The sequence below is a fragment of the Lissotriton helveticus genome, chromosome 1_1, assembly GCF_964261635.1.
Source record: "Lissotriton helveticus chromosome 1_1, aLisHel1.1, whole genome shotgun sequence".
Classification (NCBI taxonomy): Eukaryota; Metazoa; Chordata; class Amphibia; order Caudata; family Salamandridae; genus Lissotriton; species Lissotriton helveticus.
The window spans coordinates 1,937,797,400-1,937,824,312 of NC_136057.1; the positions used below are offsets into that span (position 1 = coordinate 1,937,797,400).

Below are 26,913 nucleotides of genomic sequence, written 5' to 3' on the forward strand. Positions count from 1 at the left end.
GTCGTTAATGACATTTCAGATTATCTCTAGAAGGCTCAGGCAGTGCTCTGCAGGTTATTTTTTTAATAGCCACGCAGTCCCATAGTTGGCACACTCAATTTCACCTCCACACTCAAAACAGTGGAGAAACAACCCCCCCCCCCCCCGATCTTAAGTGGATTCTGTGAACGTAAGGTTTATAGGTTTCCGGAACAGGCTTACAAACCATTCTCAAAAGAAAACACTTTGCCAAAAAACCAAGTTTTAAAATTCCAAGCTCAACACTAACTGGCAGGAGAATGCACTCATGTGAGCTAAAACCGTGACCTTTTTCTCACAAAGAGTGGACAAGATAGTGTAAAAAACTCCTGTGGAAACTTTTCCATGGCCACTGCTCGTTTGGAGGAATGAGTCCCATTCTAATGAAAAGCCAAGCTAAATTAGCAGCTTCAAGACAGCATTGCTACAAGATCTTTCAGTCTACTTTGTTTTTTTCAGGCTTAAGTTTCACCATCACAAGGTCCTACTTGGCATCCCCCCTCATTAACAGATGTAGTTTCCAAGAATAAAACTCACAGGAAGAAATTAAGGTTTCATATTCAAACTTGGTTGTTCCCCTCAATGGCACCATTTGCAGCCTTGCAATTCACACACAAGTCATTTTTTGAATCGTTGAAGGTATAAGTCCGCAACTGTTATCTTTGATAATGCTCTTTCTGGTGGATACTCCATCAAACTGCAGATTCCCCACCTTTAGAATATTGCTCAGATGCCAGACTGTATCTGGAGATTTTCATAGCAGTGCCCCTGCTGCTGCTAGGTGGCACTGTGTGGCTCTGCTTTGACTTCGAGACACTAGTTTATCCAGAAAATGGGTGGTGCACGGCAGATACACCAAAAAAGCTTGGCGCTCACTTACAGACCGAGCTGAAGAGATCATACTGTGGGAGGCAGTTTTTGGAGTCAAAGAACAAGTTACTTACCTTCGTTAACGATATATCTGTAAGAAACATAGGTTAGTTATAGATTCGTAACCTTAGAATTACCCCCAGGCGTCAGACTGGATCTGGAAAGTTTTTTGTCAGCAGTACCCCTGCGCATCGATAGGTGGTGTCGGTTGACTCCGCGTCCATCGTCGTGGTCGCCGGGATGACGTCTCGGAAGTTACTTAGACGCCACCCTCGCGCACTGACATCAGTTCTGCACACGACTTTCCGTGCCAGAAACGCAGAGCCATGCAAGACACTGACCACCGGTGCACAAAACTAGGGCCCTCAAGGATGTCCTTAACCCAAGAAGTCAGTTTCCAGAACGGGGAGGATAGGTGGGGCTGTAAGGAATCTAGAACTAACCTATGTTTCTTACAGATATATCGTTACCGAAGGTAAGTAACTTGTTCATCTGAAAGAAACAGTTATAGATTCCTTACCTTAGAATAGATACCCCAGCAATACCAGCCACGGAGGTGGATCTGTGAACCAAGTTCACAGCGGAAAATCCTGGAGAACAGACCGGCCAAAGAAGCCGTCTCTCAGGACTTGGCTGTCTAGGCAGTAGTGTCTCGTTAACGTGTGCAGTGATGCCCATGTAGCAGCCTGACAGATGTCAATTAAGGGGACTTCCCCGTCCCAAAGCAGTAGTAGCTGCTGTCGCCTTGGTGGAATAGGCGCGCAGCCCCACTGGAGGCTCCTTCTTAGCCAAAGAGTAACAGGCTTTGATGCACAGAATGACCCACCTGGAGATGGTCCGTTTGTGCACTGTCCGACCTTTCTTAGCGCCCACGTAACCAACAAAGAGCTGGTCGTCCACCCGGCATTGTTTGGTGCGATCCAAGTGGAAGGAGAGCGCACATTTTGGATCCAGACGGTTGAGCCTCTCTTCCTCTTTTGAAGGATGCGGAGGTGGAAAGAAGGTGGGCAAAGTGATGGTTTGGCCAATAGGAAAAGAAATGACCACCTTTGGAAGAAAGAAAGGTCGAGTTCTGAGGACGACCTTGTCCGGATGAACAGCCAGAAAGGGAGGCTTGGAAGACAGAGCTTGTAGCTCACTCACCCTGCGCACAGAAGTGATGGCCACCAAAAAAGCAGTTTTCAAAGTGAGGAGTCTGAGAGGACAGGTATGTAGCGGCTTAAAGGGAGCGCACATTAGATAAGTAAGAACCAAGTTCACATCCCACTGGGGCATTGCGAAGGGAATAGGAGGAAAAAAATGAGTTGTGCCTTAAGAAATCTATTTACGCGGTGATAGTCAGTAGACTCTTGAGGCGGACGCCGGGAGTCAGGAAACGCATTTCTTTTACTTGGGTTATTTTTCTTTGTGTTATTTTAACTCTTATCTGCACCATTTTTAGGAGATCGTAATTCTATTTGCGTGACAAGTTAAATATTCGTTCCACCTGATTTAATTTGCACCGTTTAGTAGATCGTATTCCTAAATTTGTGTGGCATTTTTTAAATAACCACTGAACGCTGTGTTGGTGCGTGTTGGTGCGTTTGGATTTTAATACAGCGCTCTGCTCTCACCTCCTCCTTTGATTGCCCAGAGAGTCCACGCTGTTTCACAGAGGCCGATTAAGGGCCTCTGGAACGCGGGACTAGTCACGATCACTTTCTCTTCAGGCGCCATATTGGGCGTACCGCAGGCTCAGCGGGCTAGTGTTCAGGGCGATTAGGCCCACCACTACAAAATGCCCCTCCCACCTCGGTTGCGCAGCAGGCGCGCCGATGGCGCGCCGGAGGTGCGCCAGAGGTAAGCCCGTCTGCGCCCGTCCACGCTAGGCCGAGCGTAGAGCACGACACTATGGGAGGGTATCATCAGGCCCCACTCAAATACTCAAGAGCCGCCTTATTGCACATAAAGCAGAAGATAGCACCCCCCTGCGTTCATTCCATGTCAGTGGATAGCCCCTCCAACCAATGTATCCACTGCCCCTACAAGCTAGAGTTGAATGAGCCTTGTCAAGCTATCTCCATTCTAGTACGTATGGCCCTAGTTAATTGTAGATCGCTTCCTAAACATGCTGAAGAAATCTATCAAATCCTAGAAGACCTCCAATTGGAAATCCTCTTCCTGACAGAAACTTGGTTAGGACCCGATTCAGCCCCAGACATCGTTAAGTCTTTTCCACCGGGCTTTCTTATCCAGCATGTAGATCGATCCAAAGGGAAGGGAAATCGCCATAATTTATAAAGACCATCTTTCCTGCCGGCTTCAAGGCAGCCCCCTCTCCGACTGTGAAAATGTTCTATTTACGTTCCAAATCTCCTCGTGCAAATCTCTTTCGGGACTTCTCATCTATCGTCCGCCGGGCCCAACAGGACAATTCTGCAGCTCACTTCTGGAACACTCAGGCACTCTGACTGCCACCCACTCCAACTTTATGATCCTAGGAGATCTCAATATCCCATTCGATAAGGGTGAAGACAAACTTGCTTCTGATCTGTTACTAGATCTTGAAACCCACCAGCTTAGGCTGGAAAGTCGGCATTCCACCCACACGTTGGGGCACCTCCTGGACCCTATTTTTTCCAACATCCCGGATCTCACTATCATGTGTCCCAACCCGATACCGTGGTCAGACCACTTTCTTATATTGTTGAACTGGCAGATCTCCATCATTTCTCGTTCTAGACCTCGTCCTAGCAGACCTACTCGACCCTGGGCTAAATTAGACCCAGAAAAATGGAAGTACAACTTGGAGTTCTCCCTCCCACCATTAGTCTCGGACCCTACACTAGCCGACTCAGATTTCTCAAAATGGATTGGAGAGATGCTGGATATAACTCTTCGAAAAAATCCACCTGCAAACCTCGAGGCAAAATCACCTCGCCCTGGTTTACCATGGAAGTACGCCTCTTAAAAAAGCTTTGCAAAAAAACGGAAAGAGAGTGGAGAAAAAACTTCGACCCTATTAAGAAGCTAGAATACAAACAAAAGATCCTCACATATAAAAAGGCCCTTAAAGTTGCACAGTCCAATTTTTTCCAAGAAAAAATTAGGTTATCTGTCAACTCATAGAGGGAGACCTTCCAAATCGCAAAAAAACCCTGATCCTCCCTCTCCTGTGGAACCCTCGGTCAGCCGGTGCAACGAACTAGCCGAATTTTTCGACTCCAAGATTAAGAAGATTCTTAACTCCCTTCCCCCGCATATACCCGATAAACCCACCCCTCATAATCCATCTGGATCTGTCCCTCAGGCCTCGGAGCCCCAGCTGACTCAGTTTACTCCTACGACAGTAGATACGCTGTCTCCAATTTTACAATCAATCAAAAGTGGATCTCCTTTGGACCCTGCACCTTTTAACATTCTAAAATCAGTTACTTCAACCATTCTGCCTCCTATGGCGAACTTGATCAATACCTCGTTCTCTCATGGCAGTGTCCCACAGAGCTGGAAAAAGGCAATCATTAAAGCCCTGATTAAGAAACCACATCTAGATCCCCTGGAGCTAAATAACTTTCGGCCGATCTCCCTACTGCCAGGCATCAGTAAGGTCGCGGAAAAATATGTCAATCGGCAACTTTCCGACTACCTTGAAGTAAATGGCCTTCTCAGACCTTCCCAGACGGGCTTTAGGCCAGGCCAGAGTATGGAGACTGCGATGTTGGCGGTGCTCGAGGAGGCAAGAAGGATCATTGATTCAGGAGGATCAGTGGCAGTGATCCTCCTGGACCTCAGTGCGGCCTTCGACACCGTCAACTACTCTGTACTGGTCCACAGGCTTAAGGACCTGGGTATTTCAGGGCCTGCTCTGTCCTGGCTGGAATCCTTTCTGAGCGACCGTTTCTTCCAGGTGGCGGACGGGAATTTCATCTCCAAATCAACACCTATACACTGTGGGGTCCCACAGGGCTCATCGTTAAGCCCGACCCTTTTTAATGTGTACATGTCCCCACTGGAGAAGATCGTCGCTCCATTTGGGATCAAACTACTAACTTATGCTGACGATACACAGCTGGTGGTATCTCTTAACCAGCATGATCATTCTTCCACCAATCTCTACACTTGTCTTGGTGACGTTACCAAATGGATGGACAGGTCCCACCTTAAGCTTAATAGCGAAAAAACTGAGATCATGGTCTTGGGCAACCAGTCACACTTTCGTCCCGAGTCTCTGTGGCCCCTTGTATGGGGACACCACCTACCCCTAAATGTGAAATAAAGAGCTTAGGGATCTGGCTGGACGAAGGTCTTAACTTCTCCACCCAAGCCAGAAAAACGTCCGGAACCTGCTATGGTCTCCTACGGACCTCCAGAAAAATGCTCCCTCTACTCCCTGCACAGTCCCAAAAACTATTGATTCAGGGCCTTGTGATGTCCCGCTTAGACTATGGCAATGCCCTGTATCTAGGGGTCCCTAATAAGGTGCTGACAACACTCCAGGTGGTGCAAAACTCTGCTGCCCGCCTTCTTACAGGGACACATAGCCGGTGTTCAGCCAAACCATCCCTTAAATCACTCCATTGGCTGCCCATCCGAGAAAGGGTGCATTTTAAAGCTCTCTGCACTGCCCATAAAATCTTGCACAAGAAGGCCCCACCCATCCTAAAGGACCTCATTGCCCCCTACAATACTAATAGAACCCTCCGCTCTTCACACTCGGCATCAATACCTAGGATTAGGTAAGCCCGCCCTGGAGGCCGATTATTTTCATATAACGCCTCCAAATTATGGAACACATTGCCCCCTGGCATTCAGGCTCAATCCAACCTCCTCCCATTTCGCAAATCACTTAAGACCTGGCTGTTTCCCTAAATCTCACTCCCCCCTCAATTCTCTCTGATTACACTAGCGCTGGGACGCTCACGGGCAGCCATGCGCTCTACAAATCTGTAAAATAAATAAATAAATAAATTTACAACAGGGGACTTGAAAAGAGAAGGCTGATCAGGAAGCCTGAGGAAGGCTGAAATGGCCAAGAGGTAGCCCTTCAGAGTGCTCAGAGGAGAGCCCAGCTAGGCCAAAGACAGGAGGAACAAGTGAACCTCAAAAAGAGGGGCAGAAAGGGGATCCACAGCCTTTGCTGTGCACCATGCCACAAATTTGTTCCATCTGCCGTGTTAGTGGAGGGACGCCTGGCTGCCAAGATTACATCACAGACTTCGGGAGGCAAGTAAAATGATGCCGCCGCTCAATCTCCACGCAAGAAGGCGGAGGCTGGACATGTTCGGGTGGAGGACCAACCCTCTGTTGCTGCGACAGAAAATCCTCCCGAAGAGGCAGTCTGATCAGAGGATCGATGGCCATGTTGAGAAGCTCAGGATACCAGACTCTTTGTGCTCAAACTGGAGCCACAAGAATGACTTGGGCCCGGTCACGCTTGACCTTCTTTAGCACTCTGGGCAGAAGTGGTATAGGCGGAAAGGCGTATAGAAGACTGAAACTCCACTCACGATGAAAAGTGTTGCCTAGTGAGTGCCGCCTTGAAAATTCAAATGCGCAGAATTGCTGACACTGTGCGTTCTCTTCTGTGGCGAATAGATCTAACCCAGGCTATCCTCACTGTTGAAAGAGACCTTGCATCACCTCCGAGTGAAGACACCATTTGTGATCCATCATGCACCTGCGGCTGAGATTGTCCGCCTGGCGTTCAGTGAACCGGTCAGGTGTTGAACCACCAGGGATATGCCCAATGTCCAGCCATGTCCAGAGGCAGAGGGCCTCCTGACATAGGGTCCACAACCCCACCCCGCCCGGTTTGTTGCAGTACCACATGGCGTTGGTATTGTCCGTGAACACCTGCACTACTCTTCCCCAGACAGAGGGAAGGAATGCTTTGAGTGTAACACGAATCGCCTGAAGCTCCAGAAGGTTGATGTGGAGCCCGGACTCCGCCGGAGACCAGAGGCCGCTTATCTCCGCCTCTCCCATGTGGCCGTCCCATCCCAGAAGGGACCCGCTGTCACCAGTGTGTGTTCTGGTTGGGGAAGGGAGAGGGATCTGCTGTTGACGCAATCCTGGTTCGTTAGCCACCACTGCAATTGTCGTGCAGTGCCCTCCGAGATCTGGACGCAATCAGAGAGATTCCCTGATGCTGCGCCCACTGGAACTTCAGATCCCACCTGTCATGATCAGTGGGATGCAGGAGGCCGTGAGGCCCAGCAGCCTCAGGGTCATCCCGACCGAAACCCGGGATAGAGGCTGAAAGATCGGAATCATAGCCCGGACTCGCTGTTCGGGAGGATAGACCCAAAACTGCATTGTGTCCTGAAACGCTCAGATGAAAAGGAGCTTCTGAGAGGGAGTAAGGTGTGACTTTGGCACATTGATGGAGAACCCCAGCGAATGCAGGAAGTCGGCCTTAGTCTGGAGGTGGGAGACGACTGCCTGGGGAGAGCCCACCTTCAACAGCCAGTCGTCGAGATAGGGGAAGACTGGAACCCCTGATCTGCGCAGGTGAGCTGCGACCACCCCATCACTTTCGTGAACACCCGAGGGGCACTAGTAAGGCCAAAGGGGAGCACAGTAAACTGAAAGGGCTCGTGGCCTACTGTGAACCGCAGGTAACGCTGGTGGGTTGGCCGGACGGGGATGTGAAAATAAGAGTCCTGCAAGTCCAACGCTACCAACCAGTCTCCAGGGTTGAGGGCAGACAAGACCTGAGCGAGCATCAACATTTTTAACTTCTCCTTTTGGAGGAAGAGGTTGACGTTCTTGAGATCCAAGATAGGACGCAGGACTTTGTCCTTCTTGGGCACCAGAAAGGAAGTAGTGGGAATAGCAACCACAAACTACTTCTGGGGCAGGAATGCGCTGGATGACCTGCTTGGCCAAGAGGGCCAAAACTTCCTGTTGGAGAAGGGCCTGGTGATCCTCTGACATGCGATGGTACTGAGGTGGCATGGAGGGAGGGGTAGTCTCGAAGGGGAGGGAGCAGCCCCTTCGGACTATCTGCAGAACCCACCTGTCCAATGTAATGGTGCGCCAGTGGGGGAGGTGATGGCGGATCCTGCCGCCCACTGTCGTTTGGTGGCCCTCGAAGGTCGGAATAGGAGGGTTTGGAGGCTAATGCAGAGGGGGCTGTGGTGGACTGGCCCGCTCGCTGGACCCCATAACCACGCCGGTGGTTCCCACGTCCCTGGCCATGCTGGGGTGAACAGCCTGCGCCGGCCTGTGGCTCTGGGTGGGACGTAGTGGGGCACCCCTTCCGTAGCCACGAAAGGGGCGAAAAGCAGACTGAACAGGGTGGGTGGTGGAGAGACCCAAGGACTTGGCCGTAGCCGGGGAGTCCTTAACCCCATTGCTGCTGGCGACGTCCAACGGACGACACGTGCACTACCTCGGTAGTGCTGCGCACGTCCGTTGGATGTCGTGGCTCCGCCCGCGCAATAGAACGCTCCGCACTAGCGCGGAACGTTCAGCGCAGTAAACGGGTTAAAGGGCTCCAGCGCGTTGTCTGGCTTGTCGCAGAAAAGGCACCGGCCATCAAAGGGCATGTCCATAAGTGTGGTTTGGACATCCCCGAAAAAAAACAGTAGAACGCAACCAGGCGTAGCGTCTTAGAGCTACTGACACGGAAATCGTCCTGCCAAGTGCGTCGGGGGTATCTAGCCCACAGCGGATGGTAAACTTCGCTGCATCTATCCCCTTGGTGACTGCATGGGAGAGCATGGCCTGGGCCTCCTCCGGGTACTGAGGCAGCACTTGCTCCACTGTATCCCACACAGAGTTGGAATAACAGTCCAACTGACATGCTGTGTTTATCGACCACAGTACCAAGCTGGAGGAAGAAAACATATTCTTCCCAAGTTGGTCCAGCTTTTTGGATTCCCTATCAGGTGGAGCGGTAGGGAAGGCGCCTTTGGACCTAGAGACTTCGACCACCAAGCTCTCAGGGGTAGGGTGTCTGGAGAGAAAAGTGGGGTCACCCGAGGCCGGGCGGTGGCGTCGGGCAACCATCCTATCCACAGTAGTCCCTGTGTTGGGCCTGGACCAGGTGCCCAAAAGGATGTCCGTTAGGGCTTCATTGAATGACAGCAGGGGCTCCGAAATGCTCGCTGCCGGCTGAAGCACCTCTGTCAGGAGGTTAGTCCTGACTGCCACCGTAGGAAGCTCGAGGTGGAGAGCCTCGGCTGCCCTATGCACCATCACTGCGTATGACGCTCCCTCCTAGCCACGGTAATAGGAGACAACATTCCTAGGCCCAGACCACTGGCATCCCTCAGTTCCTCTCTCCAGTCCAGCTCATACTCCAGCTGGTCTGTCAGAGGGTCACCAGACCCCTCCCAGTCTTCCTCACCATCCTCTGGCTGCCAATCTGGCTGAAAATGGCCAGGGTGGAACACGGGGACAAAAGTATCCGTCAGACGACGCCAGGGTCGACACCGGCTGGGGGCCCAGCCATCGTCAGCTGTGGACGTGGTGCCGGTGGAGGTCTAACGAGGTCGACCGTCGCCGATCAGGATCCAGGCCTAGATCCAAGGGGGACCTGCAGTGCCGAGGCCCAAGCTGCCTGCGTCGGAGGGCTAGGGCCCCCAGCTGAGTCTGCGGGTTCTGAAGGCGCGCTGGCAGAGTCGGGCTGCCCAAAGATGGCATGCATCGCTTCGTAAAATTGGCGAAGCTGGGCAGGGGTCGCTCCCGGTCATGGGGAGGCCGGAGTCGACCCTGAAGGCTCCACACGCGGAACCACGGGAGGGGCACCACCCACACCCTGCATCGCATCGGCCGACGGGAAGTCGAAGAGCGACGATGCTTCTTCGACTTCTTTCTGTGCTTCAACTTACCTGACCTTGAGTAATAAAACTTAGACGAGGAGTGATGGCTCTGCTATCGGTCCCCGTGACATCCCACGAGACCGCGACCTTGAGCGACGGGGAGCCGACTGCCTGGGCCTCGAGGAGCTTTTGGGACTGCTCCCGCAAAGACTTCGGGCAAAGGTTCGGCAGTCGGAGCACGACTTGGGGTTGTGGTCGCGCTCTAGGCAATAGAGGCACACACAGTGCGGATCCGTCACTGACATCAGTCGGGTACTGGAACCGCAGGCCTTGAAGCCGGGCATCCCGCGTGCACCAGGAGTTGATGTAAGACTCAAAAACGAAGTCGACAAAAGTCGCAAAAAAGGGGGTACCGCTCTCTCCGGATCTGCGCTTGCTGGCACGAAAAAAGAAAGAAATGACGTCAGCGCACGAGGGCGGCATCTAAGTAACTTCTGCAACTTCCTCCCGGCGACCACGACGCCGACGACAGACGCGGAGTCGACTGACGACACCTACAGACGCGCAGGGGTACTGCTGACGAAAAACGTTCCGGATCCAGTCTGACGCCTGGGGGTAATTCTAAGGTAAGGAATCTATACCTAACGGTTTCTTTCAGATAGACTCAACAAGCAGCTGTGAATTGGCTAAAAGGAAGTGGAATTTCAGGACTAACTTAATATCCCACTGTGGCATCACAAACAGTTTGGGAGGGAGCCTGCTTGTCACAACGTTTATTAAACCAGACCACAACAATTACCTAAACAAGGACGGTTAATCTGGCAAGTACAAAATGGGTAAAAGGGCAGCCAAATAACCTTTAATAGTGCCCAATGAAGTACTTAGCTAGGTGAAAGAAAAAAAAACTTCAGACAGTTTGGTTTGTGAGGTGACTCTTTTGCAGAATCCACACTAGGACACAAAGATTTCCCTGCAAAACATAAATTGACTTTGTAGACGGACGCCTTGCTGCAAGTTTGACATCCACAACCTCAAGTGGTAGGTCAAACTCAGTAAACTGATGCTGCTCAATCTCCACACCTGGAGGTGTAGATTGTGCAAGCTTTGGTGCAGAACCCTGCCCTGCTGCAGTGACAGAACATCCTCCCCGAAGCTGTAGTGCTTGGAGTGCAACCGCCATTGTGATCCACCTGGCGTTGCCGGCTGAGCTTGTCTGCCCTGGTATTTAAAGATCTCACCGGGTGATTGATTATAAGGGCGATGCCTTAATGCCCCAGTCAACTCCAATGTACAGCATCTTTTGACAGAGGACTTAGGACCTACTCTGCTCTGCTTGTTGCAGTACCACATGGCGAATATGTTAACCAGGTGAGCATTCACAAGCCTTCTTTTGATGAACAGCAAGAAAACCTCAAGCGTAAGGCGAACGCCCAAAAATTCCAACAGATTGAAGTGGAGCCGAATTTCCACCTATAGCCCTCTGATCTCTGCCTCTCCCAGATGGCATCCCCAATCCACCAACAACGCTGAGTGTGGAAGGGAAAGGGGTCTAACACTGGTCATAAAGTGGTTGAGACGCCACCATTGCAGATCCTGTGTGGTCTACTTCAGCACCTGGATGACATTCAAAAGGTTTTCGTAATGTTGGGCCAGCTGAGGCTTCAGATCCCACTACAGAGTCGCCTGTCAAAGTGGACAAGAAGGATGCATGAGGCCAACAGGCCAGAAAGTCTCAGAGATGCTCTCACAGAGATCAAAGAGAGAGGCCAAAACATCAGGATCACAGCCTTAATGGCCTGGACTCATTGCAGCAGAGGTAAGGCACAGAACTGCACTATTGTCATAACATCTCCTTCTAAGGGAAGTCTTTGCAAGCAGTCAGGTGTGACTTTGCCTCGTTAGTTGAGAACCCCAAAGATATCAGGAGGTTCGCAGTCGTGAAGAGGTGGCCTACAACGGACTGAGGCGAGTCCGCCTTCATTAGCCAGTTGTCGAAAGAGGGAAATACTGGTATCTCCAACCTCCGAAGATGTGGAGCAACCAGCGCCACTACTTTCATGATCACCCAGGGGGTGCTGGTGAGGGTCAAGAAGAGCACAAAAACTGAAAATGTTCCTGGCCAACCTTGAACTGCTTGTAACTTCTGTGGGACTCTGTGACTGGCACATAAAAGTAATTGTCCTACAAGTCCAAGGCTACCATTCAGTTGCCCGAAACCAGGGCCCACTGTATGATTATTTGGAATTTGTCTTTCCATAGGGAGGCACTCAGAACAAGGATCTAAAATAGGGCGAAGGTTCTGTCATTCTTCAGCACTAGTGGGTGTAACAACCCATCCATGTTCCCACGGTCGGCTCTGGATGGCCCCTTTGGTCCAGAGATCACACGTCTTGCTGTAAGACAAATAGCTCCTCCTCTATAAGCTTCTCTGATGTGGGTGGAAGCTGTTGTGGGTCAGAAAGAAACAGAAAGGCATATAAATGCTGGACGATATGGAGGTCCCATCTTTTGAATGTGACGGACTGCCACCTTGGGAGAAAATGGCAGATCCCGCCTCCCATAGGGCAGTTATGTACCACTAAGGCATAACTAAAGCGGCTTGGAGGCTGAAGCCACCGGGGAAGGAGGCAGAGAAAAACTGTGATCCTGGTGACCTGTATGTTGTCTGCTTCATTCCTGTTCCTTGCTACAAAAAGAGCTGGCGCGACTGCAGCATAGGATGAGGGAAACTGGTGCTGTCTATTGCCAAAACCTCTGGAGTACCTGTGGAAGGATTGAAACTGACGAGACAACTATCTGGCAGGGGTTTAAAGGTCAATCATAGATGGGTTGCACACCTGTTGTGTTTAAGAACAGGTGTGGAAGGTATACCGAGTGATACCTTTCTTTGGAGACGGAGAGAGACGCACATAGATTTGTTAGCAGGTATGTGAGGAGTAATTGGGATGACGCTGAGAAAGACAGGTTGACAGCATATGTGCGGTGTTACTATGTTAGAATCATGTATTGCAGCGTTCTGAAACACTCTTAGCAGGAGGATGCGAAGCTTAGGCAACTCAGCAGAGCGTTTAACTAATGTCATACGCACGACGTAATAAGGAAGGATGAAAAGGGGGGGCAGCCTGTTTTCAATCAATTTGATTCACTGAAAGTTCAGGGAAGAGCGTCACACTAGGAGGGTTGCACGGAACTTAGCATTTGGGCACAAATTGTGAAAAGCAGGGAGAGAACACAGCACTCGTATAGTTATGGGTTAAGAGGTGATTTGGTGAACGCATTTGTTAATTCAAAAAATCAGTGCCAGAAGCAAGCCGATAATGATAGGAACAGTTAATATATCCAGTTACAGCACCGCGCATTATTGCATTGTTCTATTATAATATTGAATGAGTAAATAACTTATGAACATGTAGAAATGAAATGTACAGTGGCGCAGTGTATTACAATACCTGTTTCATTGATTTTCCAGTTACCCCTGACGAAGGGCCCATCGAGGCCCGAAATGCATTGGGTTGTCAATAAACTGCTTTTTGGATGAAATCTGCTTCAGTACGCATTTTTGAAAGAAGAGGTTCGGATGGCCCATCAAAAATATGAGAAACACAGGAAATTGGCATTTCCTTGCATGCGGATTAAAAACTGTTGATCAACAAAAAGAACGAAAATGTGATAATATGGAGTGAAAAGGTTTAAAATAGCTTATTATGAGTGATAAAATACTGCATAAGCAGCAGCTAATGTGCCATGGTTTTGGGGCACTACCCTGTGTCCCACAGTTGCGATGTTGAGGGGTTTAAAGGTCCCAAGAGTATGCCTTGGCCAGGCTTTCCTTGAAGTGCTCCAGGATGGAATCAGATTTTTCGGCCAAAAATGCATTATCCATTTAAAGGAATGCCATGAGCCATTGAAATTAAAAACCTGTGGATCTTATCCATGTATAGCGACAGAGCACCACACTAGTGTCAACTGTTCGCCCCAAGCAATCTGTATTGTCCAGACCAGGGTAAATTATATATTTAGCTGCATCCTGATCATCTTGAATGGTTTGAGCAAAGAGGTCCCTAAACTCTTCTGGGAATGCTGGCAAGATCTTACTGACCATGTCACAGAGGATGTACATGTACCGGCCTAGCAGGCACCTAGCACTGATACATCTCAAGGCTAGGCTGGCTAAAGAGAAAAATTCCCAAAAGCTTCAATTCTCTTCGACGAGTGGGGAACAAATTAGATTTCACCTTGCTAGTGAAAGCTTGGATCACCAACCTCTCAGTAAGAAAATCATGGTCGCAAGATGCCTGTCTGTGGCATGCTGACTATTGAGGAAGAACAAGGTCTATATTTGTGTACCCATTAAGGGTGTCTGTTAGAGATTAATTAAACGGTAGCAAGGGCTCAGAAGAAGCCGGACCAGACTGAAGAACAGGAGGAAAGATATTGGTTGTTACCTCAACCGAGGGAAGTTCTAGATGCTGGAATTCAACCCTGTATCAAGCCCTCTGGTCCCTGGTCCATTTGCAGACTGTCACCATAATGTGGGGGTAGATCATTCCCATAATCTCCAAGTGGTGGCAAACTCCGGTCAGAGTCGGAACCGAAAAGCTGGCGGAGCAACTGAGGACAGCACCATGCTACAGAGAGGGGTATTGTCTGAATCAGATAGATTGGAAACAGGTACACTGTTAAGGAGTTATGGTGTGATCTCGCTTGGGGGTCAAAGCAGATTCGTCTCGGGGTCGGACAACGCAGCTGGTAGAGGATTCACCTCTGGTGATGTCAGGACCGGTGTTGACGAGGAAAGAGCTGGTGCAGGTCTAGGAGCCAGATTAGAAGTCAGCACTGGAGTCAGCGTGAAACCCCAGGCAGGTTGCAGGGGCCAAGACAGCACCATGGACAGATCCAGACTAGTGTAGATCCTTGGGGTCCTTAGGCACGTCAGAGGGAGCCACAGAACTGTGCCAAAAATATAGAGCATGCCTCTCTAAAGGTCTTGATCTGCAGCATTATCGATGGCCTGGGGTACTTGAGACACATTAAGATCAACTGTGAAAGTTGCTCCTCAATCAGAGATCAGAAGCGAGATTGGGTGCCACTCTGACACCCTTGTGACTCCTCCTTAGCTAGAGAGTAGGGAAATGGTTGAGTCCTGCTTTGCCTTTTTGTGTTGCCCCTTTGATTTAGACTTCAGCTTTCTGGATACCGCAAAGAGGACCCGTCGAAAGGTCAGCTATCAGAGCGAAAACGGGTCTGTGCCCTCAACTTAGATCAGCATTTGCAAGGCTTCTTTCGATGTTTAGTTATGCACAGCTTCGTTTCACAGTCCCAGATCTCCTTGAGATGCATGAGGGCAAATTTCTCAAACGACTTGGAGACATTACTCGAGTCTCAACACCAGAAGCAACTCATGAGGGTCCGTCACAAACAGGAGTGGAGCTCCATATCCCCGTTCGAAGGTGCAGAAAGAAAGGAGCTGACGAAGGCACTCAGGGTGGCAATTATATGCAGCTCCATTCTGTCACTTCCAGTACAAAACAAAGACAACAGGGAGCCGCATGGCACCTTCTGGCAGCACGCAGGAGCACTGCTACGAACATTTCCATCCGGATCCAGTATAGCACCTGGGGAAAATTCTAAATGTGAGGAATCTGCATATAGATGTATCCATCAGAACCTTATTTTAATATGGATATTACAATAACCCTTGATGCAGTAGAAGGTGAATATGAGGCAATAGGGGTGATAGACCTGAATAATTCATGCCCATTAGCATTGCATAAGCCAAAACTGAGCATTCCATCCATTTTGCAGGGATTGAGTGTGTGATGTTCATCCATCAAATGAGAGTCTTTGAAAGATAACGAAAAGGTAAGTAGTTTATCGAATGGAGGCAATTTCAGTAGAATATAGGGGATATCTTAGATGGGGGGGTAAGAATAATCTATGGGTGCTGAGTGTGTAAGAAATGCATAAGTGTGAATTTGAAGGAGACCAATTAACTGTTTGTCTGTCCATAATTGAAGGAATGGGTACTGAAATATTCTTTTATGAGTGTGGGACTGTGTTGGTTTTCTCCAACAAAAATGTGCAAGCGCACTAGAACAAGGAACACTGTTAACAAAAATCTGAATAAGTATAGTAATTTATAATGACTTCACTCACCGGTCGTGGGATCATGTCTGGAGATGAAGCATCCTCTCTTTCATCTTCCAATTGAGAGTTGAGGAAAAGGCTTTGCAGAGAAGTAGCTGAGTCCTCAGCTGCCTGTACCTTCCATGGTGGCACTCTGGGCATGGACTCTTCACGCTGAGGTATCACTTCCATACTGAGACCACGATTGCTGAGATGTATCTTCTCATGCCGTACCCTCTGTATCTCCTGCAACTGCCTAACCGTGTCCTTCACATATGTGTGCAGAAGGCTCTCTGTTAACAAGCTCACCTTCTCCTCCTGGGTGCCAACCTCTGTTACTCGCTCGTCACTTGATGGTATTAAATGCTGAGCTTCTAAGTGGTCCTTCTCCTTGGTCAAAAGGTCCAGCAGAGGTGTAGACAACTTCTCAACCACCTCATTAGACTGTTGCTCTACTGTTAGTGCGTTTGCCTGGTTCTCCAGAGTGAAGGATTTTACAAATGTCTCATCCAACATTTGAATTGATAATTCTTTTTCAGTGATATGCTCATCTGCATGATCAGGTGAGACTGTTGGAGATAGGTCATGAAATGATGATTGCAAATCTGCTGAGATGTCTTGCATGCTCTCTTCTTTCAAGCTGGACTGCATGGTTTTACTTTCCACCGGGGATGTCAGAATAGTTATGCCAGGTTGAGCATCAGTGGGTAGCTGGACCAGTGCTGTTTGATGATTATCCTCTTCTTGTCCAGGCTCTTCCTGAAATCCCCATTCATGCTCAATCAGCCTATTAGTGCCTTCATTTAGGTAGGAACCCTGAACATGTGTCTCTAAAGACACATCAAAGTCGGTTAGGAGGTGAGAGATTTTGTGAGGAGGAGCAAAAATACCATGCTTTTCCTTGCAATCAAAGTATTTAGTCCCATTGTAAGCCCCATCATTGTTTCCTTCAGACTTATCCAGTTCCACCCCAGCCCAGAACCCTTCAGCGAAGTGAGTCTGGCCCGTGAAGCGAAGGGTTCCAGGTTGGACGTTGCTAACCAGGACTCTGTCACCAATCTGGAAACTTTGAAAGTAGTCCTTCTCCAATGGAGGTGGTGGAGGTGCAGGAAGTGTGGTAAAAGCATCAACTTCAATTTGTTTATTGTGTTGATCCTCATCCTTTTGTAATTCTGCTGTAGGTTTCAGAACAAGCAACCTTTCAGAGTGGACACCATCAGACAGAGAGAGAGATTTACTGCTGAAATGCTCACTAATGTCTTCATCACTGACAAGGTTGGGTGACTGGCTTCTAGAGTCCTCGGAGTGATGCAATGTCTCACTCTTAGGTGCAGGAAGAGCCTCACTGTGATATTCATTCCTAGCAGATACAGCAGACAAGGATTCAAAGTCATCTCTGTATGTGTCAGCTCGAGGTGTCCCTTCAACAGAGGCCACCTTCCTTGGAGAGGACACTTCAAAATCGTCAGAATAAGATGGTTCTTTCCTGAATGAAATTTGCCCTGAGGATGGGCCCTCATATTCTTCAGCCAGCCTGCTGAGGCTCTGAGGTGGACTTCCAGCAGCATCATTCTTATCCTTGTGAACCAATTTATCGAGACTCTCTTGCCCACTTGGAATACTTTCAGTATTCTGGTCAAGTTCAGTGACAAGAGGTTGGTGCTCCTGTATTAGGAGATCCTTCTTTGAGGCGGGTTCTGTTAGTCTAGTCAGCCCTACGTCAAGTCGCAGTGCAGAATCCAACTTTAAGGAGAGCAGATGCTCTGTTTCTTCTGCCTCAGATTCTACTACCTCCTCTGGAATATCTGACCTCTGGCTAGATACAACACTCTCATCACCAGACAGTTCTTCAGACCTCCCAACTGCTCGGCCATGATCAGCAGGGAAAGGTGAGGAAGGTAGGCTATCCAAGGTGTCCTTCGTGGGTGACTTGGGAGAGGGTGTCCGTGAAGTCTCTTCTGCATCTGTCCCCCTCTTCAAACTTGATGCCTGGGTGTTATCGTGACTTAATGATACTGTAATAAAAAACAAAATACAGGTAACTAGTACCACCAGCGGGAAATACTCATAGTAAAACATCTAATATATAACAGAGTTCCTTCCTTTCTGAAATGGAAATATCCAAAGATCTAACAGTGCAATCCATAAACTCAGAAGAAAGGCCTTTTCAGGGTATATACATAGCAATACCTATCCTGCAATGAGGTTTATATGGGGAAATCACTAGTTTAACATTCATACTTAGCACAATATGCAAATGAATATTCTTTAAACTAATATTAAAATGGACATCTAATGGGCTGGTGTCCAGCTACCTTAAATAATGTCTGTCATGGGAATTTTGTATCCAACTTGTGCAAAAATGGGGGCTTTGGTAGAGAGAGATCTGGAGGCTCACCTACCTGAAAAGGCAGGTCGTCAAAATGAGTCACCTTAACCTTAAGTGACCTTACAGTGTCAAGTGACAGCTAATAATACCTCTCTATATTCAAATAAAGTAAGATCTTTAATGAAGCACCCAGAAAATATTTTGCTCATCTAAAGAAATCTAGAAGACCTACAAGATGATACTCTGTCAAGCAACTACAAAGCAGATTTTTCCAGAAAATAGCTTCCCTCTTTTACAAACCATGAGATAATATTGTGTAAAACAACACTGTTAGCTATCCAAAGAGAACTCTAATCCACAACTGTACCAGGTGAGAAATCACAGTTCAGACACAACTGCCTAAAGTACGAGTTACTTACCTTCGGTAACGATGTATCTGGTAAAGACGATTCTAGCCGCAGATTCCTTCACGTAGAAGTATACCCAGGCGTGAGTCTGGATCCGGAAACTTTTTTCTTGCCACAGCAACCGTGTGTGCCTGGGGCGGGGCAACATCACGCGACTCTGCCTAAGCGTCGTCCGCGAGACGTCAGCGAGGTCACATAAGACCTCGCCCCGGCGTGCCTACGTCAGTTTTCTGCTGAAAACTTTACGGCACCACAACACGGAACCACCAGATAAAAAACTGTGGGATCATGGGAACAGTGTTCTAAGAGCAGAAAAATTGGAAAGAAGCGTTGACTAACCGCACCACAATAAGTAGTGACAACACCGCAGAACCTAAAGACAGGGAAAGAAGAAAGAGCAAGCAGAGCCCTGCGCCGCCACCCTGCCAGCATAAGACAGTCTCCCATCCATGTGCCCCAGAGACATGGAGCATGCATAGAAGTCATGGCACACATAGGAAACTACCACCCCGAAATTGAGCAAGGAAGGGAACTAGCTCCAAGACAGACAGGGACAACAACCTCCAAGCCGCCCCAATATAGAGGGCAACACCCCCCTCCAAGGGGCAAGGGCAAACATGACCAGGAAACCCATATCAGAGGAAGCAATGGAAGGAAGGGAGGGGAGGGAAGGCCAGGGATAGAAACAATCCTCTCTAACCCGGGAGAGCCAGAGCAGCAGGGCACCAAGGCACCGGAACCCCATCCTCCAAGGAACCAAGGAGGAATGAACCCCCCCACATACAATGCCACTCGTCCAGAACAAGGAAGGCACTCACAAGAGACACAACCCCTCCGGGAGGCAAGCACCGGAGACCAACCCAAGGGTCCTCGCAGAACAGGGGAGGAAGGGTGGTCCCGTAAAGGAATCTGCGTCTAGAATTGTCTCTACCAGATACATCGTTACCGAAGATAAGTAACTCGTGCATCTGATAGAGACTACTAGCCGCAAATTCCTTCACGTAGAATAGATACCCTAGTAATAACCCCAGGGAAGGAGGGTCTGCGAAAGGGCCCCACCAGTCAAGACAGACCAGGGAACCCACAGGGGACCAGAGCTGGAGACCAGAGCGGTGGACCAGGGAGAACTCGCCCCTGCCAGGCAATGGGAACCCCCACAAGCAGAACCCCACTGACCCAAGGGAGGTAGGGGGGGGAGAGAGAGAAGCAGACAAAAGGGGCAGAAGAGTCCCGCACACTCACAACAGAGGGACCAGGGCGGGGCCGAAGCACCCCACTCCTTCACAAGGCAAACAAGCCGACGCTCAAAGCCAAGGCAGGAAGAGCGGAAGAAGAAGAAGCAGCCCAGAAGTCCCAAGGAAGCGAGGGAAAAAGGCGAACCCACTCCAGACAGGGAGTAACCTGCCAGCTAGGGCAGCGCCGGCAGACAAGCCACCAGGAGCAAGAGTAGCAGCCCGAATCCCCTGGAGGAGAGTAGGCAGTGCCTGGCACGGGAGAACACATGAGCACCCCAGCCCTCCGGACAGGAGTCGGGAGAGATGGAGGAAGAAGAGCCCGGGCACACCACCACGAATGGCCGCTCAAACGACCTCAAGCAGCAAGGCAACCACACAACGCCTTGGAGAACAGGCACCCGAAGGCGACCTGAACCCCAAGCAGGGCGCAAGCCATATAACAGCTACCACTACTCCACAAGGGTATGGCAAGTCCCATACTATGGGAATCCTCTTTGGAAGAACTTCCGCAGCAGAGGAAAAACAAAAGAGTCATGGGGAAAAAAACACCCCCGCGAAGGGCTTGACAAGCAATCCAACCAAGCAGAAGGCCGAATCTGAGGCAGAGTCTGCGCAATAACACACACATAACTAACAAAGGGCCGTCCAGCGGCCAGCAATGCCAAAGTCCCGAGAGGACGCGAGGGCTAGAAAAATACACTCCACAACTAGAACAATCGGCCTAAGAAGCACCAGCAGCAGCCCCACTCACAAGTCAATGAGGAGGAGATGGAGGACGATAAGGCGGAGGAGGAGGGCGGAGCTCCGCCAAGAGTCTTTGGATGGCGGAGTCGGCCGGGGCATGGAACAACACGGTACCGTCAAACGGCAGGTCAATGAGTCACTCCTGAATATTCTCAGGGAATACTCCCTCCCAAAGCCAAGCACGGCGACTGAGAGTGACCGAGGAAGCCATGGCCCGGCCCAGCACCTCTGAGATGTCCAGATCAGAGCAGAGAATAAATGCCGCAAGATCCCGGCCATCTGACGCATGATGCCGCAAGTCCACCTGGGCAGGCTCCTGGGACGACGACGCAGATCTCAGCGACTCAGCCGAGTCCCACAGACAGGAGGAGGTCCTAGCCAGAACACACAAGGTGTTAAGGGCCCGCAGGGCAGCGTTGGTCGATGCAAAAATGTTGCGCCCCCAAGAGTCCAGCCAGCGGGCCTCCCGGGACGGCGGAGTCAACAGAGGCGGCAGGGAGGGAAAAGCAGTCCGCAAAAGGGGACTGACAGCCGAGGGGTGAAGGAACAGACACTCCGGGTCACGCGGCGCCGGGAGGTGCCGGTGCAGAAGATGCTGAGGCACCGGGTCCACTGGGGCAGGCCGCCTCCGAGCCTCCGTCAAGGAAGAAAGGAGGGAACCTTCAAAGGGGAGTAAGATTTCCCTCCCACGAGAGCCCTGGTGGAGGACATCCAAGAGGTGGTCCACCGGAATGTGAGCCACCGGGTCACCCAGCGCAAAACGCCCACAGACATGGACACCGTGTAGACAAAGGCCGCACCTGCCTCCGTAGGGCCCCGCGGTGGAGATAGCAGCTCCTCTGTGGGCAACGGCTGCAAGCTAAGGCCAAACGGGACAGGCAGGGGCCAGATCTGGAAGCCTGTGGGAGCCAAAGAATGAGGGACCTGCCGCTCTTCCGACAAACACCTCTGCCTCAGGAAGGGCGGAGAGCTGCCCTTCGACGCCGGTGAAAAAGACACCACACGTCGGACAGTCTCAGGAGAGGCCAACACCAAAATACAGGAAGCCCCTGGGGAAGAATCCGCAGTACGACCCCTGCGCAGATCCGTAGAGTCTGCCACCTGAGGCAGGACGCCGGAACCATCCGGCGTCACTGGACAAGAGTCCACCAAGTCATCCCGCACCAGAGACCGGAGTGGAGCTGGAGTCGAGCCGGCCCCAGGACGGCGCTGGGACGATGCCATTCCGACCCCCTCTGAGGTAGACACCTGCGTGGGGGAATGAAATGGCCCCGGGAAAGACCCGAAGTCTTTTACCAGCCGCAGTCCAGAATTTGGCGGAGATCGCTTGGCAACCCATGTGGCGGCGCCAGAGATGATTCAGCCACCGACTCGCCCTCTGCGGCTGCTGCCTGCGGGAAGGAAAGAGAGGGGCCCAGAGAGGGATGCGGGGTCCTCATCCGGCTTCGACCCGGAGCGGGACGAGGATGGGCCGCCGACCCCTGTGGCTCTGCTCGGGCCAGCTGCTGCCGGCGCCAAAGCGGCGACACTTCGGCATTAGACAGGACCACCTTGTCAAAGGACCGAGAGGGGCTCGGGATGCGACCCGAGCCCCGGCGACCTTCCGTGTCACTACAGGGACTCCCGCAGGAGTGTGCGGCGAGGCAGAGACGCCGTGGCGTGAAGGAGGTGCCCCAGAGGAGCCGCATCCCAACATCACCACATCCTCCAAGTCTGAATCTGAACCAGTCGGCGCCGGGGCCGGAGTCGCTGGCGGCGCCATGGAGAGCCTTGCGCAAGGCGAGGGATCCGCCAATGCCCCAGGAGGAGGAGACACCAGCGAGGCCTGCAGAGCCGCCGCGTATGTCTCCATTTGGACTCTCGACGCTCCAACACCAGGAAACGGTGGATAGGACAGCACAAAGGCCGCATCACCCGCGGAGAGTCCACGCCCCCGGCCGGCCAGGAACCAGCCCCCGGGGACAAACTGCGACACTTACACATCGGGGTGCGCCGCTCATGCGACATCAAAGAAGGGCGAAGACGACGACCACGGCCGTATCTGAAGCCGTCTGCCGAAGTTGACCGAGGGGAGGACGCTGACCTGGAGAGACGCGCCGAGAGTAGTTTCATGCGGCGCTCCCGTCGCGACTTCGGCTTCAACTGTTGACACTCCAGACAATCAGTGGCGCAGTGATCCTCCCCCAAAGATCACATACAAATGAGGTGAGGGTCGGTCGCCGACATAAGACCCCCCACAAAAAGAACAAGTTTTGAAGCCCGAAGGCATTCGCACACTGTCCCTCAAAAGAGAAATGGGGAAAAAAAGGGGTGCCCTAAACAGGCCCGAAGTACCGGATCCGCATTGCACGCGGAAAAGGAAAAAATTGACGTAGGCGAGCTGGTGCGGGTCTTATGTGGCCTCGCTGATGTCACGTACGCGGACGACGCCTGGGCGGAGTCGCGCGATGTCACCCCGTCCCCGGCGCGCAGGGTTGCTGTGGCAAGAAAAAAGTTTCTGGATCCAGTCTCATGCCAGGGGATAATTCTACGTGAAGGAATCTGTGGCTAGTAGTCTCTATCAGATATATATTTTTGTATGCTCTTCATAATAGGTTGTTTCAGGTTTAAGTCATACAAAAATTAAAAACACAAAAAACAATAAATACAAGAAAAATATTGAGTACATAACACAGATTCTCAGTCTAAAACAGCATACAATTCAGCAAAACAAGTACAAAATAAATGATCCACAGCATGATAATTACAGTTAGCACCCCGTAGCCAAAAATGAATCCTTTGTTTAAGTCCTGTGCCTCAAATATATTGGGCTAAAATAAATTAGTGTTACACACACCAGGTAGCATAAAGCCATCGCTTCATTATGGGTCTTCGTGTTGTAGCATCTAACCAGAGTAGCGGAGTTGTCTTGCAAAGCTTACCTGTTTTCTTTTTTTAACAAAATGCATAACATGGAGAGTACATTTTTAGCCCTCCTCAGAACTCAGTTTTCTTGGATGTTTTCCTTAGGATCTCATTTAGCAATATAGGGACATAACTGTGTGTCTAGCCTAAACATGATATACCAGGTGCAGGCACCTTAGGGGAAATATCATCTAGATAGGATTCAAAACCCATGGTAGACTTAATAGTAATATAACCACAAAACGCCCTCTAGAACTTTGAAGTGATTTTCCTAACTTGCATCTCCAGTAGCTATCCCTAAGTGCCCTTGTTGAGGTACAATTAACAAGATTTGCGATATTCCATCAATTCCTTTCGCTGGTTCTCAACATGTACTACCAATTTGCATCTCCTATAATTTGCAATACATGTTACAGTGCAAAGACCCCTCCTCTAGGTCAACGTATAAGGATTAATATGTACACTGACCAACAGTATAACTAACTACAATTCATTTACATGTTCCATGGAATTTAGACCAAATTCACGCCCTAAGAGAAACAAAGTGGGTTCCTGGTAATAATCTACGAAGGGCTCACCAACATCGACACTGTTGTTGCTAAACTTTAGTGATTTTGGAATAGCTCCACGCATTTAATCCCCAGAAGCTGAGGCAGGACATGATGAAATACGTTAGAGCACAACATTAGGAAGGGTGACATTAGCACATCAGGATGGGTTAGAAAAGGACATCCGAAAAGGCTTAGATTTCATATCACAGGTGACAGGATCACACAAATCCTACTGAAAACAGATCTGCCCTTCCAGTTGAGTGCAAATAAAAATTGACAATGTGGTGAAGATGGTGGCAAAACCCTGACTGAGCACCCTCTTCTTAACTGAAGGTTAGTGCTGGAAGATGTCAAGGACGTAAGGATCTTGGACATCAGAGAGGTGGAAGACTCCAAAGCCATGCAGGAAAAAAACTGCTGGTAAATATATCATGGTCATGATGAGATCCTTGTGAAGGTCATTAAGCACAGAGGACATTCATCAGTTACAGTGGGAGCAATACAAAGGCTGCGGGGCACCTGTCTGTAAACACGAAATAACAATAGGATACTGAAATGTATTTTAAAAAGATGTATGTATGTATATTAAGAACCAGTCTGTCAACCTCTATATTCTATTAGTCAGATAACAGAAATCTTAGAGCAACAAATTATGGGTTTTAGAAATCCACATCAAGCACTTCACTCCATAACTATCTCCAGAAGTACATTTTCTGAGTTTTTGGGTTGCTCAACATCATTTCATTAGATCTCATTGTTAACACTTCCTCAAAAGAGCTAGAGTTGCCCTTATAATCGGTCACCTGAAAAGACACTGAATTAGTTTTGAATCTCAAGAGACTTCAATTCTATGTGATAAACTTTAGTGATAATAGCATTGACTATGTCAATGTTGCCCTGAAGAGTTTCCCCAAAACTTCCTTGACTTTCCTCTTGCCAGAAAAAGGTTGAAAACATCGCCTTGTCGGTGTATCTTCCTTTTCTGATACTTACCAATATGCTCATTGATTGACTCCAGGGATCCACGGGACCGGTCTGCCTCACTCAGAGATTTCCAACTCTTCACTGCATCAGGTCTATGGAGGAAAAAGCATTGGATTGGCTACATCACATTCAATGTGAATCTTTAATTCTTGATCTGCTATATAATAAAGTGTGATAAGGGTAACGTTATTAAAAAAAAGACAGAAATTGAGGTGTCGACTGGGAATGCAGGAGATGAGAACATGAGTTGTTGTGTGCAGTAGCTTGAATGCTAAGGGGGAAGAAAAAGTTACATGCCACTGACACAGACTTTGCAATCTGGGGAATGTTTAGGTTTGCATAAATAGCTCCTCTATATAATCAGGCCCTTCTTTTCGCAATCTCGAGAATTGAACTCTGGCTGGGTGGAACGCACATCTAGAATTTAAATCAAGCAGCAAATCCAGTGCGAGGATTAACACTTCTTTGTAGAAAGAATGCTATAGTTTCTCAAACCTTACATACATTATCAAATATTAGGAAACTATATACAGAAATTACAAATGCTTTGCCCAATCATTTTTATCTTGAGAATATATACCGTGCTGTGCCAAATAACTGCTGTGCATAGTAAGTAGATTGCAATGGACTTAATAAAATGATACCATATATAATGGTCAACATAAACACAAGAAAAAACTAATACTCATGGTTCCCTAAAACCAATTCCATAGTTAAGTTGATTAAAAGGGACAGAGTGCATGTGGCACCTCTGTAACACACAAGATGGAGGCACCAGAGAGCTACAAAACGAAAAGTCTACCTGAGTGGTGAATTCCAGACCATCATTTGTAAATATCTTGTAGGTTTATTACCCATCCACTCTTGTTCGGCATATCCCTGTTGCTCAGGAGACTTGTGGAAGTGAATCCTGCCATTGAGAGACTGAGCAGTCACAGCCTCCCTGAGAAGACACACCCTTGCACTGGCGTGCACAGCAGGCCTAACTTGGGAACACAAATGTTGAATTATCAGTCACAGCCGGAGCGTTGCGTGCACCGGCACTGTGAGACCGTACATATTCGTGTACTGGACCGACCCACTCTACACACGTGTAATGGCCAGTAACTAAGCAAATACACGGTATTCCTGATCAGACGCTCACAGATATTGACAAAGGAGAAAACTGCGATGGACGATGGTATCTTACAGCATGCTGTGAACAAACTAACTCCTCATGGACTGTTGTTTCTAATTGCAGCTGGCTTGCTAATGTATAGGGGTGAACACTATCCTGCGACACCCCGCCACCCCCCACGCACACTCAATCATTAAGTAGCAGGGGTGAGGGGCTAGCCCACAATGATAACCTGAATCATAACTGTGCATATCTGATTTTTGGATCTATGTCAGATACTATAATTCCAGTGGTCTCCATTTAGTATAATTTTAGTATACTGCCCCTACGGAGCATGCACCTTAATCCAATTATACAGTAATACCTGCTAACAATTGGGAGTTAGTGTCTCGCGGGAGGCACGCAGCATATATATGTACACATTGTTACTTTGAAAAGGATCACATAGTCAGCCGCTGAGCTGGGCAAGGCGGAACCTAAACAGGGGAACTCCAACTTGACAGGAAGCAGGGCGCTTCATAACCAGCTGTTAACTGCAAGAAAATGGGATATTTACTCACATCAAACTGACTGCCTTGCTTAAAGGTATGAAGAGTAGCCTGTCCGCTACAGATGGTAAAATAGATAGAATGACAATCAGGTTACATCAATTAAAGGACCATATCGACAAGCATGCAACTTGTCTCAATGGAATAAAAAGTTACTTACCTTTGGTACGCCTTATCTGGTAGAGACAATATCTAGCCTTAGAATCCCCAGGTGTCAGACTGGATCCGGAAGATTTTTCTTGAGCAGTAAACCTGCACGCCCGCAGGTGGCACAGGTCGGCCTAGCGTGGCAGCATTGGAGTCGTTCCGCGCAGAAAGTGACACCTGCGTCAC

General features: G+C 49.4%; 1 protein-coding gene across 1 annotated transcript in view; it reads right to left on the bottom strand.

Moving 5' to 3' along the window:
- The window catches only part of CEP350 (centrosomal protein 350), a 1,478,431-nt gene that overhangs the window by 76,633 nt on the left and 1,374,885 nt on the right, over window positions 1-26,913 (bottom strand). The window contains exons 33-34 of the mRNA XM_078643560.1: window positions 24,925-25,007; window positions 15,792-17,776 (exon numbers count right to left, since the gene is read on the bottom strand). Coding sequence (XP_078499686.1) covers window positions 15,792-17,776; window positions 24,925-25,007 — 2,068 coding nt within the window. The remainder of the gene's footprint in view (window positions 1-15,791; window positions 17,777-24,924; window positions 25,008-26,913) is intronic.